General features: G+C 42.8%; 1 protein-coding gene across 3 annotated transcripts in view; it reads left to right on the top strand.

Annotated features, from left to right (window-relative positions):
• Positions 1-12,023, top strand: part of KCTD20 (potassium channel tetramerization domain containing 20) — a 36,006-nt gene that overhangs the window by 4,010 nt on the left and 19,973 nt on the right. The window contains exon 1 of one of the 3 annotated variants that reach the window (XM_069771030.1): positions 11,029-11,167. The exons of 1 other annotated variant lie outside the window; for it this stretch is intronic. In XM_069771030.1, coding sequence (XP_069627131.1) covers positions 11,148-11,167 — 20 coding nt within the window. In that variant the 5' untranslated portion in view covers positions 11,029-11,147. Of the gene's footprint in view, positions 1-11,028; positions 11,168-12,023 lie in introns of those variants that run through there. One more of the 3 variants, XM_069771027.1, reaches the window with a different exon arrangement.

Here is a 12,023-nt window from a genome sequence, read left to right as displayed (position 1 = left end):
GTTCGATATAAAACAAACTTGTAGACTGATCTTTGACGGGGCAGGGATGATTGTTTTTAAACAACAATGGGAGGACAACTGTGCGAGGCAACTAGCCCAAGTAACCGGGGCAGATCACCCGCTACATGGCTCCAGCCTGCAGCGGCTGATGGGTACAGACCCAACAATGATTACCCCCCAGGCACAGGCCCAGGGCCTGCGGGCCCATGAGGTTATGACAACTACTCGTGTGGCCAGAGAAGCTATCCGCACAGCCTCTAGAGTCATTGTCAAGCCATCGCCATGGTCCACAATAAAGCAAAATGAAAGTGAGAGCTTTGCACAATTTGTAGATCGCCTCCAGGCAGCGGTCGACTCCTTGACCCTGCCCGCAGAAGCAAAAGGCCCGGTTGTTGCAGAATGCTTACATCAGCAGTGTAATTCGGCAACCAAAGAAATCCTACGATCACTACCAGTGGGGTCAAGTATTGCGGACATGCACGCTCTGTCAATTGTTAAAACCTCGAGCGTGGCTAGTGGTAACTGTAGAAACATATAGCGGAGTGATCGTAGCTACACAACACCTTAAAACCGACTTCAAAGCGACTATCCAACACTGGCTGACGGCCATGGCGTGGCTTGACGTCCCTAATCAGATCAAAACAGACAATGGTCCGAATTTTGTGTCCAAATCAGTCCAGGCATTTGGTTTGAAATGGGGTATTACTCTAATACACGGCATTCCGTATAATAGTACAGGACAAGCCATAGTCAAACGAGCAAACCAAACACTGAAATCTAAATTAGAAGTATTAGCAAAAATGGAAGGTTTTGCCAATGCCGTTCCCCCGGGAGACCAAGCACGCCTACTAGCGACCGCTCTTCTAGCACTAAATCAGTTCCCCGGGGGGAAGAGATGAATAGCCCCATCCAAAAACATTGGGCCACTCGAGCGCTAGAGGAAGGCCCATCGGTCATAGTCAGAAATGAGCTGGGAGAATGGGAACAAGGGTGGAAATTAGTTCTGACAGGGCGAGGATATGCTGCGGTCAGGAAAGATGGCAGAGTTAAATGGTGTCCGCTTAAATCTATTAAACCAGACCTCCAGAATAAAACTAATGAAAACTGTGAGTTTCTGTTCACAGGACCGAATCATCGGACACCCCCGTAACCCGTATACCCCGGTGACGAGAGAAGTCGGCAAGTCGGCAAACGTCCTGTCCAAACCTGAGAGTTCTGCACTGGCGGAGTCCAGATAATGGCAAAACAGCCTCTGCAGGGGGGGGCTGCGTTGCCTTTGTGTGATCTTGACTTTAGGGCTTGTCGGACGGGTAAAATCAGACCACCCCCACCAGCCCTTCCAGTGGCACCTTAAAGGTATCACAGGAAACGTCATAAGAAGTAACACGACTTCAGGTTCTCCAACTTTTAGTGTGAATATCAGCGACCTGTTCCCGCATCACCGAGACTGGTCCTTTCCCATACGTTCCATCCCTCGAGCGACATATTGGTGTCCCGCTTCAAACCCAGGGAAAAGTTATTGTAACTATCCAGGATATTATTATTGTGGATATTGGGGTTGTGAGACTATCGTGATGAGTGACAGGTGGAAACCACCAACCACAGACAAATACCTGAAGGTAACATGGGGACCAGGTAAGTGCAGACCACCGACATATGCCAGGGATGGTTCGCCGCTTAGCCCCGGTAACTGTACACATCTAAACTTGGAAGTCTTACAACCTACCGTCGATGCTTGGCTATTAGGAAAGTCTTGGTCAGTATTTATTCACCAATCTGGAAGCGATGAAGGAACAGTGATACAAATTATCAAAACGCCTGCACCCAAAACCCCTACGCCCCACACCCAAACCCCTTACTAGTGTCACGAGTAAGTGACACACCTATACAGGCCAATGGTACAAATCCGGCCAGTGTATATGGGACACAGAAAAGCAAGGGATTACATTAGCACAGGTGGTGGGAAGTGGCATGTGTGTAGGCAAAGTTCCAAAGCACAAAGAACAACTGTGTGCTAACAAGACACAATACAAAACCCCTGCAAAGTGGTTAATACCGGCCAAAAATGCCAAGTGGGTTTGCTCTACTATTGGAGTCACACCTTGTTTGTCATTTGAAAGATTTACTGAATCCTCAGAATATTGTGTCCAGGTATCTATAGTCCCTAAAATCTTTTACCATTCCGAAGAAGTTGTCTGCGGCTCACAGACCGCCCCAGAACATCATCTGTCAAAACAAGAACCCTTTACGGCATTAACAGTAGCTACCCTAATGATCATAGGAGGTGTGGGAATAGGTACAGGAGTAGCATCCTTGGTGCAACAGAGTAAAGAATTTAGTGCCATGAGGGAGGCAGTAGATGAGGACCTGGCTAGAATTGAACAATCAATAAGTGCATTAGAACAATCAATTAGATCATTATCCAAAGTAGTGTTGCAAAATCGAAGAGGATTAGACCTAATGTTCTTATAACAAGGGGGAGTGTGCGCTGCATTGAGGGAAGAGTGTTGTGTATATGCGGACCACACCGGAATAGTGAGGGACACTATGGCAAAATTGCGAGAGGGATTGGAAAAACGGAAAAGGGAAAGAGAAGCACAGCAAAGCTGGTTCGCATCATGGTTTTCGTTTGTTAAGAGCCGGCTAGAGAGCGTTAACATCATGTTGGTAGAACGCCAACAACTGCTTTAAGAATGTTCTTGCTAAAAATTTCCCTCAGCTACCCCCAGTTACACCCCGTTGCCCCCAGTTACCCCCCAGTTACCTCTTGCCTAGTGTGCCTTATGTTTTTTATTCAAGTTTGTGATATATCTCTAAAGCATAGAATAAGAATATGACATTTTAGCTAATTTAGTTATGTGTTTAGTATGTTTTTAACCCAAGATTTCGATATATATATAAATTCTTCTAAGATTGTTATATTCTAGCCAATTTAATTACGCATAGGGAGGGGGGAAATGTAGGTAGTTAAGGTCTGGCGGCCGGAAGATATCAACGCTGTACGGAAAGATAGAGCCCCTCCTCTGATAGCCAGTAGCGGTTAGCTTAGTTTATGATGTAAGCAGACGGAAGTGACGTTGTAAACCCAGGCTATATAATGCCGTGTTACATACCAATAAACGCCATTTGCCGTCCACCACATTGGTGTCTGTGAGCTGATGGCCCGAGCGGCCTGGGGTTGGTCGCCGCGCCTCTGAAGGCAACAGGAAGGTAAGATAGTAATTTCAGAGCCTCAAAAATAGGAAGCCTCATCACCTGTCACAATTTTGCTAACAGAGATGTGTCATCTAAGATCCATGTGAATGTGGCCAGGTTTGTTGGATGTGTCCAGTATAACATTACTTAGTGTTACGCTTTATTTTTCTGTGCTCCAGAGGTAGCCCAACGTCTGAGCTATACACAGCAGTAATATTTACTCCTTCCCCAAAGTATTTTTGACCATCAGAATTGAGAAACCCTCTTCCTTTAGCTGATTTGATCATAAATCTGATCTTACTTTAGTCTTTTTGAGGTGCCTTCATATCTTGGCATGTTCAGTCTTGCCTTCTTGGAATCCAGGAGGTTTCATAACCACTGGCTTGGAGTTTTCTGTTCAGGATATTGTAACATTTTTTTGTGTGGCAATTCAGTCTGTCTTTACAGGTCATGAGAAGTAAGAATCATGTCTGGTTGTATTAGTTGATGCTTTCACCACAAAGCTTGGGGCGTGCTCGGATGCGTTTGTCACTCGACCTCATCTTGAACTCATTCCATGTGCCCATGACAGGCAGCCAAGTGTTTAGTTCACAGTGTAGGAGCATAGTCAAAAAAAGCAGAGTATAATATTGTTTAAAAGTAATGCTATTAACTCCACTTTAAATACCTGAAAACCCATAAGTAGAAAATTTGGGTGTAGAGAAAGGTAAATGATACTTCACCCTTTGTAATGAATTTGCTGTAAGACTTCAGTGCTGTACAGCAGTTAACACCACCTTTGTCGCCTTTTGCCAAAAGCTGTGATCATAAAGGAATATTGGCCAAGCAGTAGGTAGTAGTGGTACTGTATTAATAATTGCATCACAAAGTTGCAGTTCTGTTATGAAAGTCACTGCATGATGACAGGCTGACTCAGCAGCCCAATAACTTGTGAAAGGAGACTTGCAGAGCTACCTGAAATAGCATGTACCTGCGTAGTCTCTGTTAGTTACACGTTCTTGCCAAAGCCAGTGTCAGAAACTCTTCTTCCTACGAGAAAGTAAAATCTTGTTTAATAAATGCAAAGTGAACCTCTTTAGCTAAAACTTTAGCTTGGGAGCAGATTCTGGAACTGCTGTGTTCTGCTTAGAGATCCCAGAGGAGTGTGTGGATAATGAGCTCTTTCTTTACAGGAAAAATGCTGAATTGGTGCCTGCTGATAAAGGCCACTTCAGCTGTCTAAAGGATCTCCTGATTTTTAAATGAACTGCTTAATAGAAAGTAAATGGTGCAACTTGATGATCTTTAAAGCCTTTTCCAACCTAAACGATTCAATGATTCTAAATTTAGCTAGAGGATCAGTTCATTACTGGCTAATTTAACCCATATCCAGACAAGCAGCATAATAAATACTTTTTCTGTGGGGAAATGTGAAGGGGTGGGGAGCCACCACCATTTTTTCTTCTACTTTATTCATAACTAGCATAACCAGAGCTAATGAAGAGTTCAGAAATTACCAATTTGGTAAAATTAACATTTTCTGTAGAAGCAACGTGATTGCAATATCTGTTTTTGGGGTGGACTTGGACAGACTGTTGATGAAAGCCCCTCTGATTTCAGGTTTCTGATCCCAAGATCCCTTCTGATTCCAACATGACGGTCGGCTAGAGCTTGTGGAACATCTTTTGCCATGTTAGTACAATTTTGGGTCCCTGGCTTTTGGATGGCCTTGCCATGTGAACTGTTAGTTCTGAAAAATTCCCTGATTTCTGGGTCCCGTAGCCCAGACTGATCCCATCTGCATTCTGAGGAGCTGAATTGCCTTCCAGTGGTTGTTTCTTACCAGTGTCTGTATAGAGAAGCTGGGACTTGTAATCTAGGCAGCTCGGGGGAGATGAATCCAACCCCCTGTGCTCCAGGGTAAATAGGGATTGCTTAAGCATGCCCCCGTGAGGGCCTGCTTTATCCTGAGGAAAGGGAAGGCAACCACTGCTGGGGGGGCGGGGGACATGCACCTATAGGAGGGACTTCATCCAGCCTGCAGCACAGCAGAAGGCAGATTAGCAGTGTGAATATCAAAACTGCAGTTCTCTGAGATGAGAATGGCTAGTGGCTGGTCTTTACTGCAGAGCCTGACATCCTGCTTTTGCTACCACATGTTCCCCAGAGAGGCTCGGACAGCTCACAGCTAAGATGGACCCCTGGATATGTCTATGCATGGTGGGAGGAAAGGCCAAGGAGCAGTGGTTTTGAGGGTCAAAGGATATCCAGCTTTCCAGAGAATGGGGTTATAACAGGAGGGCAGAGATGAGGAATATGTCCTGCAGTCTCAGATCTAGAAGTAGCGGGAACGTTGTTCTTATCAAGACCTTGTTAGCCTGTACTCATGGAACTGGTGACTAGAATTCCTTTGCAGCAGACTGGGGACTGAACTAGGCTGGGTTGTAACATAGCAGAACCACAAAGGCAAAGTAAAGTGGGCTTTCACATGGGTGTGTTTCAGGAGTCTTATTACAGGGAAATAATTACAGATGCTTTAAGTAACTGAAGTCCTGGGACTTGCCTTCCCTATGTGTCATTTCATCAGCTTTCATGGCCATTTCTCCTCCTGTCTCTTGTTCCAGTTCTAATTTGTGGTCAAGATGTGTCCTCTGGCCTGAGCAGAGACTGTATGCTGGCCTGTGTATTTTTTGGCCCTACCTGTCAGCACAAAAGAGGGCTAGGACTTTTGAAGGGCAGCTGTTCCATGAGGCCTGAAATTGAGAAGTAAAATCAATGGCTGGCAGTCTTAGAAGAAGCACTGAACATGGGCTGTAGCTGCTGAAGTTCAACATTCAGTAATTTCATCTGCAATGACTGGGATTGTTTTTTTCCCTGGCTTTTGCCCTCAGAACAACCTCAAATGTGTTATGTGCAGCTGTTAAAAATGGTGCTAATCCAGCAATTGCTCCTGAGTGTGGGAATGTTCAGTCATTGCATCAGTTTTGCTACTGAACACACAAATATAGTAATACCCTTGTGAACTATAAATTGGAACAGGTTGTATGTATCCCACTGTCAGAGCGATTAGACAATTAGTCAGCAATTTACTGTGAGAATAAAAAACTGCCTGGGATCCAATACTGAAATAGCCAAAAGAAGCAAAAAAAAAAAAGGGGGTGAAAGAAATCGAATAAAGATAGAGAAATGAGAGCACAGCTCTGTGTGTGTCAGGTCTGCCTTTGCAATTTGTGGACGAATAATATGGATTAAAATTTATTAGTCATACTTTCAGTGGCAAAAGCACGTATTACAAGAACTGGGAAATGAATGCAACTACCAACTAGCTCATAAAATGGTGCTGTGTCTCTGATCCATGTGTTGGGATGTAGTAGTTTAGTCCATTGAATCAGAGAGTTTTCAGAAGGAAGTAGACCTTGACAGCCATAAAAATAGTAGAACTGAGCCTTGTGCTTAATGCTCCTCACAACAGAGTAGTGCAAGAACGTGCAAGTCCAGTGGCAGCCTGCTCTTGTGACAGCAATAAGAAATGGTGTATAATAATTAGCGGTTGCTGCTGCCAGATAATGCTTCTTGTATGTCAAGTTTTGGCACTGTAGCTTTGAAAAACAGATTAGGCAGGCAAAAATAGCAAGGCCATATTTAATAAAAGAAGGGTTTCCTCAATAAATATAATTCTGGGTCTAGAAAGTGTAGCTGGGTTTCTTGGAGCCCAGCCCTGTGGCTTACCCCGCTGGGACAACAGCTAGTGACATTTCCTTTTCGAAATTAAATCTGTGAGTCCACGTGATACCATAGGGCATCCTGTTAATAGTCTTGATTAAGCATATGCCCCAACTTTAGTGATTTTCTCAGTTTAATAATAATTGACATTATTTTTCTCTAAGTAGTATCTGTATTATAACTTGAATGACTGCAGTTCTCACTTGGGGTGTTTTGACAGCTTGGAGAAACTGGACTGAAGGGTCCACAAAGGAGGTGAGTAGGGAAAAGGCAGGAAGAAACTGTTCCCAGCTGCTGTGTTGCAGCATCTGCAGCAAGAGTTTCTAGTAGGACTAGAAATTAGCTGAGTGGATTTTACAAGTCTCCCCGTTCATGTGTGGTTAATATCATCCGCTAGTTCATCATAACTGCAACAAATAATGGAGGGAAACAGAACAAGGAAGCTTTAACCCATGTGAAAGCTAGCTAATTTCTTCTTCCTCTGGGTGAGTGGATGAAAAATCATGGTATTGCATAATCTCTAGCCACGGAAAAGGTTACGTCTGCCTGGAATGTTATCTGCTGTAGCAGTTGGTAGTTATGAATGAGTTCCCTGATCCATTGACATAAATGTTCTGGCAGGCACTTGCACTTGCAAACCTCCTTGTAGTCTAATGCTTTTTGAGAAGACTGCTCTTCGTCAGGTGTTAGTGACTGATACAGACTCAGGAGATGGAAGTTTACAATAGCAGAGGCCTTTTATACAAATATGGTTTTTAGAAAGAGACTTTACTGCATGTGTTGGGAAGGAGTCTTTCAAGGTTTTAAAAAAATTTGCCTTATTTCTTGTAACTTTGTTCAGGAGGCCAACTAAGGAATAGAAAAGAAATACAGATTATTTAAATTTCACTAAGTGCCAATTTGCTGTTACCATTCTATTTATTTTTTTATTTATTTATTTTTTAAATCTATGGAGTTTAATATATATGAGGAAAATCTTTTTTCTTCTACAGGATCTACTTTGTTCTGTTTCCTTTCAGACAGACCAAGGTGCAAATATGAAAAATCATAAGATTATTCAGTGATCTTCAAATCAGGTGATTCAGGTATATTTGTGAAATGGTTTAGCTTTAATATAAAGCACCTCCAACTCAAGTTTTTGCTCATATCTATCCTTTCTATGAGATCCATTCTTATAGTGTGTTAATTAGCTAATGTTTGAGTCATTTTGGACTAGGCAGTTTTAGCTTTTACCCTTAATGCTGCTTATCTCTGGATTAAGCTGTACTGCACAGCAATTTAAAACCTTTTTGAGTAAGATCAAAAGCCATTGATTGGGATGCTGCACTAATGGAGAAAAGTATTGATTGTGCACATTTCTTGGGCACATGTGAGCAGCAAGTGGGAGAGGAGCTTTCTCATTATCACCTCCCAGAATAGTCCCCTGTTTCAGATCCTGTAACGGGGCCTGAGCATCTGTCTGCGCCCCTCTCTGCAGCAACCTGTCTGTTCCGTTTTCAAATGTATGGGTGAGGCTGTGGTCAGATGTGCTGTTTTGGCTGCTGTTGAGTGGTAGGAAAAGGTTGCTGTGACTCAGCTCTGCGTCACTGCTCCCAGCCTGCTGAAGATGGTAGTCCCTTCACAGGGCTGTATGCTGTGGCTCTCTCAGAAAGACCTAAATGAACGTATTTGATAGCGAGGAAATGCGTTTACGTGCGGTTTTGCTGTCAGACTTGAGGAGCAGTGATAACCAGCTGGTTTTGAGACGGTTAGTTTTGAATGTGCTGCATGAGATACTGAAGTGAAACCAGTCAAATGATGTCTGTTACCTAGTGTTGGATGAGCAAGGGGGAAACTGGATTCTATTTACTGGTAATTATAAAGCTGTGGAGAGCTTAGTGCATTAGGGCTGTGCTATATTTAAAATGTACCCTGTCTGTCAAATGTCCCTATTACAAAATGTTCTTTGCCAAGATCATGGGGTGGGCCTCTTCTTTTAAAAGCTGTTTTTGAAACTCTTAATTGTTTTCAGAAAATTGGTTAATATGCCATGACATATTGGTTAATACGATTAATATGCCATGTGGCATCTGTATCTGTCTTCCCTTTGTGCTGTTAAGTCATTCCAAGTCCATTTTAAAGGTGTTGTGGACAACTATGGGAAATGCCATTTCACCACTTGTAGAGTGGGATTACTGCATTTCTGAAAGATGAAATTCTTACTAATGCAGAAAATAGACTCTTCTCCAGTCTCACCCTCTGTGTTGCAGACACTTACTGCTGTCTTTAATGAGGAGCTTGTCACAGCTGAATTAAAAATAACAATTCAAAATAAAACCTCCTGTGAACTCAGGCCAGCCAAATTGACAGCTGTGAGACTTAAAGGCTTTACTTATCCCAGAGCAGCTGAAGCCCTGACAATGAGCATACCAGCACCCTCGTGCTGCCCCAGCAGCATCCCACAGATGGGGCTGGAAGAAGCATTCACCCGCTGGTGTTGAGTGTGTTGAGATTTCTGCCCATGTGAGTTTTGGTCCAGGTTTACCACCAAGAAGTTCACTTAGGGATGGTGGTTTCTTGTAAGCATCTTGTCTAGCTGGCTGCCGTACTGAAAATAGCAAATTCATTTAATTCAGTCCACATTAAGAGCTCTAAAATGTCATGGTTTTGGTTATGTCTGATTGGGATTGAGTTGAAATCCTAGGGTTAGAGAGAGCTGCTTTGTACATTAATAGACCCTTTAATTAGCAGGTTTCTGTCATGGTTTAACCCCAGCCAGCAACTAAGCACCACGCAGCCGCTCACTCATTCCACCACCAGCCCCCAGTGGGATGGGGGAGGGAACTGGGGAAAAAAAAAAAAAAAAGTAAAACTCATGGGTTGAGATAAGAACAGTTTAATAGAACAGAAAGGAAGAAACTAATAATGATGATAATAACAATAATAAAATTAAAATAATAATAGTAAAAGGATTGGAATATACAAGTGATACACAATGCAATTGCTCGCCACCTGCCAACTGATGCCCAGTTAGTTCCTGAGCAGCAATTCTCTCCAGCCCCACTCCCCCAGTTTATATACTGGGCATGACATCACATGATAGGGAATACCCTGTTGGCCAGTTTGGGTCAGCTGTCCTGGCTGTGTCCCCTCCAAACTTCTTGTGCCCCTCCAGCCTTTCTCGCTGGCTGGGCATGAGAAGCTGAAAAATCCTTGACTTAGTCTAAACACTGCTTAGCCACAACTTGAAAACATCAGTGTGTTATCAACATTCTTCTCATACTGAACCCAAAACAGCACTATACCAGCTACTAGGAAGACAAATAACTCTATCCCAGCTGAAACCAGGACACTTTGCAGTAAGACCTATCTTCTTAAGGATTTATTAAAATCGTGCATAAGCTCTACTATTGGAATATGCTAATTTATTTGTGAATCTCTTGGATTATTCAGCTGAGGAGTTGAATATTCCTCACAAGGATAGCCTTTGAAGACTGTTTCCTTGAAATAAACAAATTTTTTAAAATCCTAGCCTTTCTTTTGCTTGTTGTCTTTGAGATAAACACTCATGAAACCAGCTGCAAATTTGGCTAGAATATTGATGGGTTGCTTGCTTGTCAAATTAAAAATGAGCTGGGGCGGACTGTTCTGGAATACATTTCAATTTTAGAACTTTCCACTTTCAAGAGTGACCTTATTCAGTGCCCAAATGGGCACCTTTTCTCTGCACGAACACCTCATTATGTGTGTTGAAATAGGCATCGTCTCTGCTTTTTCAATTTTGTGTATTTTTTTTAGTGGTATTTTCCCTTTTTTAGCTTCCACAAAATATGGCTACAGTTCCTGGCTAATTTTGCTGAAACATGACACTAGCCAAATATTTTTGTGAAAGAATTATTAGTCACATAAGAAAGAATGTAATGGAATATTCTTAGAAAGTGTTATAACTATGTTTGACATGTAAAATATTTATCCAGACATGTAAACAAAGGAAGAGGTGTCTTGCCAATGTACTATTGTAAACCGTAGTTATTTTGAAATCTTGAGCAAGATGTTTTTCAGTTCTTGAAAATAAGGTATCAAGTTCTCTGCTGACATAAATTGACAGAGTGCTAATGGTTGGCTTTACCTAGCTGCAATTTTAGCCCCTGCTCTTGCCTCCCTAAAAATACATCAAGATGTGTTTTCCTGATGAGCTGCAGTTGTGCTAAAGAAAACTCTTCTTGTTTATTTTGATTTCGGATTACTTTAGTATTATTTGCAGTTTACTAATGCGGCTGCACTCTAAAAGGTAGGCCTTAATTTGTTTTGCTTTTTGTTATTGTCTCTATCTTAATGTAAATTAAACAACTTGCTTGGTTCAGAAAACTTCGTTGTTCCTACAGACCATGCTGATAGTCTTCACTTTGTTTGTGCCTCCGCTCGTAAGGAGTGTCTCAGCCCTTCGGCCAGACAGTACAGCTGTAGCTTCAGTGGCTTTATCTGAACTGGCTTCCAGCGACTTGTCCCGCTGACTGTTGCGGTGAGATACGGCAGTGCCCCGTGGGGATGCTGGATAATTACCCTGGCAGGGATCTCATGCCAGCCTGTCTCATACCAAAGTTAGGTAAAGATCTCCTGTGCTCGGTTATGACACTTGAGTTTTGCCAAGCCTGGTTCTGTTCTTCCACACTGGACGCGAACTGCTGCTGGACCTTTAATCAGCAACAGCAGTGCCTGGCCCGGAGCACCAGGGCCCTGTGCTGCTGGTAGAGGGGTGGCTTGCTCTGCTGTGCCCTCTTCCCATTCCCGTCCCTTGCACAGCCCTCCTTCAGGCCCTGAAACGGAGGCAGAGGTGTCTAGGTATATCGGAACTTATTCAGGTTAACATCAGTAAGCACTGAGCTCCTCCTCACTGTAGTACAGATGAAATGCTTTTTCAAGATGGGAATATTTACTTTCAAATTTAATTGCATTCAGTTGAACAGTATGCAGCTTCCCTGGTTGTTTTTTGTTTGGAGGTTTTTTTTTTGGTGCTCTATGCTTTGTTACTCTGAAATCTCTTTGGTGAATAGCTACCGTAACTATATTCGACTTTCAAAAATCTGCCATCTATTGTTAGTTTTTCAAGCTGCTGCCATGTCATTGGTTAAAAATGAATGGCAGTT

The sequence above is a fragment of the Haliaeetus albicilla genome, chromosome 26, assembly GCF_947461875.1.
Source record: "Haliaeetus albicilla chromosome 26, bHalAlb1.1, whole genome shotgun sequence".
NCBI classification, from domain to species: Eukaryota; Metazoa; Chordata; class Aves; order Accipitriformes; family Accipitridae; genus Haliaeetus; species Haliaeetus albicilla.
The sequence above is the reverse complement of the archived record's forward strand: the minus strand, read 5'-3'. Positions and strand labels throughout refer to the sequence as shown.